Here is a 1,644-nt window from a genome sequence, read left to right as displayed (position 1 = left end):
TACGAAATCTAAACTTGGATATACACATACTCAAAATATATAACTAGAAGTGTTTGTTAAGTATATTCCCAAAATTAGAAAAGTGCACAATGAGTTATATGATCAATTTCGAGATACAGCATTGAGATTCGTAAGTTCAGTGTGCTTTTCTACTTTTCTATTAGTATAGATGGAGGGAAGACAAAGGAAATTGGACAGGTGTGCATAACATGCAATTATGCCCTTGAGAATGGTGAAGTACATTGTATTTTGTTGTCACTAAGATTTTGTCGTGGTGAGAGAAATGCCAGGGATTTGAGGTTGTTTGGGATACCTCCTATCCCATACTCTGGTTCTCTTGCAGGAGGAGGAAAGGTGGTGGAATGGAATTGAGGGAAGGGATGAAAGTTGAGGTACGCAGCAGTGAGGATGGATATGGCGGGGCCTGGTTCCAGGGAGTTATCCTCGCTGTTACACAAGATGGTCAACGTTGTAAAATACAATATGATAAGTTTGTGACGGATGACGGAAAACCGCTGGTGGAGGAGGTGTGCCTGCACAGTCATGTGAGACCCGTTCCACCCTTCAGACAGTTACCTCACCATTGTTCAGTGGGGGACGCAGTGGAAGCTGCTGACACTGACTGCTGGTGGCGAGGCGTCATTATCAAACTGCTTTCCAACAGTGAGGAGGGGCTTTGGGTTGTCTACTTCCCCGACACTTCCACTCTCAAGGCATATCCCCGCTCAGACTTACGCCCTGCTCAAGAATGGCTCAGAGGAAAATGGATATTAGCCCCTCAGGTTCTACTATTAAACCCATTTATTTTAATTGGAATTATTAATAGAAGGTTTGTAATCTGGTAATGATTTTGAAAACAATTTGAACGCTTCTTTTAGTGTAGGGTTTCTGTTGTATTCTGATAATGTTGGTGCTGATTTTGAAAACAATTTGAACAATTTTGTTAGAGTAGGGTTTTTGGCGTATTCTGATAATGTGGGTATTGCAGGAAAAAAGCCCAATCATAGAACAAGTAATTCGGTCTTTTACTCTGGACTATTCAGAACAAACTCCTCCCATGGCACAGGGAGGAGGTGGAAAGAAAAGGAGGCGAGCTGTTAAGTCCAAGGCAGTTTCTCATGGCGGAGTAGCTTCTGGCAGAAGGCAGAAGTTGAAGATAAGAAAGAAGTTGGAGATAGCTGTCGACACTGCAGCTGAGAGAAGCTGCACAAGGAAATTCAGAAATTCAATAGACCTTTAAGGGTTGTATTCTGACCACATTTAGATTTCCAGGTTGGACAACTAAACATGTGTTATACTTCGGAGGCAGCAAGATATCCCTGGACAGAAACCCTAACCCTAACCCCCCAGCTTTATGTGATTGTATAACCAGTTTTGTTCATATCTGCTGCCTGGCTAAACCAAGGAGACTCGAAACCCTACGATATTTTAACGGAGATAGCCGTTTGGAGGGTTTGTTTTTTGAGTTTGGAGACACCCGTTTGGAGGGTTTTGCTTTTTGAATTGGGAGACACCCGTTTGGAAAGCGCTGTTTGATTGACAATCCTAAATATTAAAATGAACAAATATATTACTGTTCTAATATTATATACTTAAGTTGTTTTTCGGGTATCAAAATGTGTTTCAAATTAAGGGCCCTGATGT

At 41.7% G+C, this 1,644-nt stretch overlaps 1 protein-coding gene across 1 annotated transcript; it reads left to right on the top strand.

Moving 5' to 3' along the window:
- Window positions 1-362: 362 nt before the first annotated feature.
- LOC149267273 (protein AGENET DOMAIN (AGD)-CONTAINING P1-like) lies at window positions 363-1,240 on the top strand. The gene is made up of 2 exons (XM_089410655.1): window positions 363-782; window positions 989-1,240. The coding sequence occupies exons 1-2, from the start codon at window positions 363-365 to the stop codon at window positions 1,238-1,240; spliced, it is 672 nt and encodes a 223-aa protein (XP_089266781.1).
- Window positions 1,241-1,644: the final 404 nt, after the last annotated feature.

This window comes from Pinus tabuliformis, chromosome 6 (genome assembly GCF_031772625.1).
Source record: "Pinus tabuliformis cultivar Carrire ecotype Pingquan chromosome 6, CPIR1, whole genome shotgun sequence".
Lineage (NCBI taxonomy): Eukaryota > Viridiplantae > Streptophyta > Pinopsida > Pinales > Pinaceae > Pinus > Pinus tabuliformis.
The sequence above is the reverse complement of the archived record's forward strand: the minus strand, read 5'-3'. Positions and strand labels throughout refer to the sequence as shown.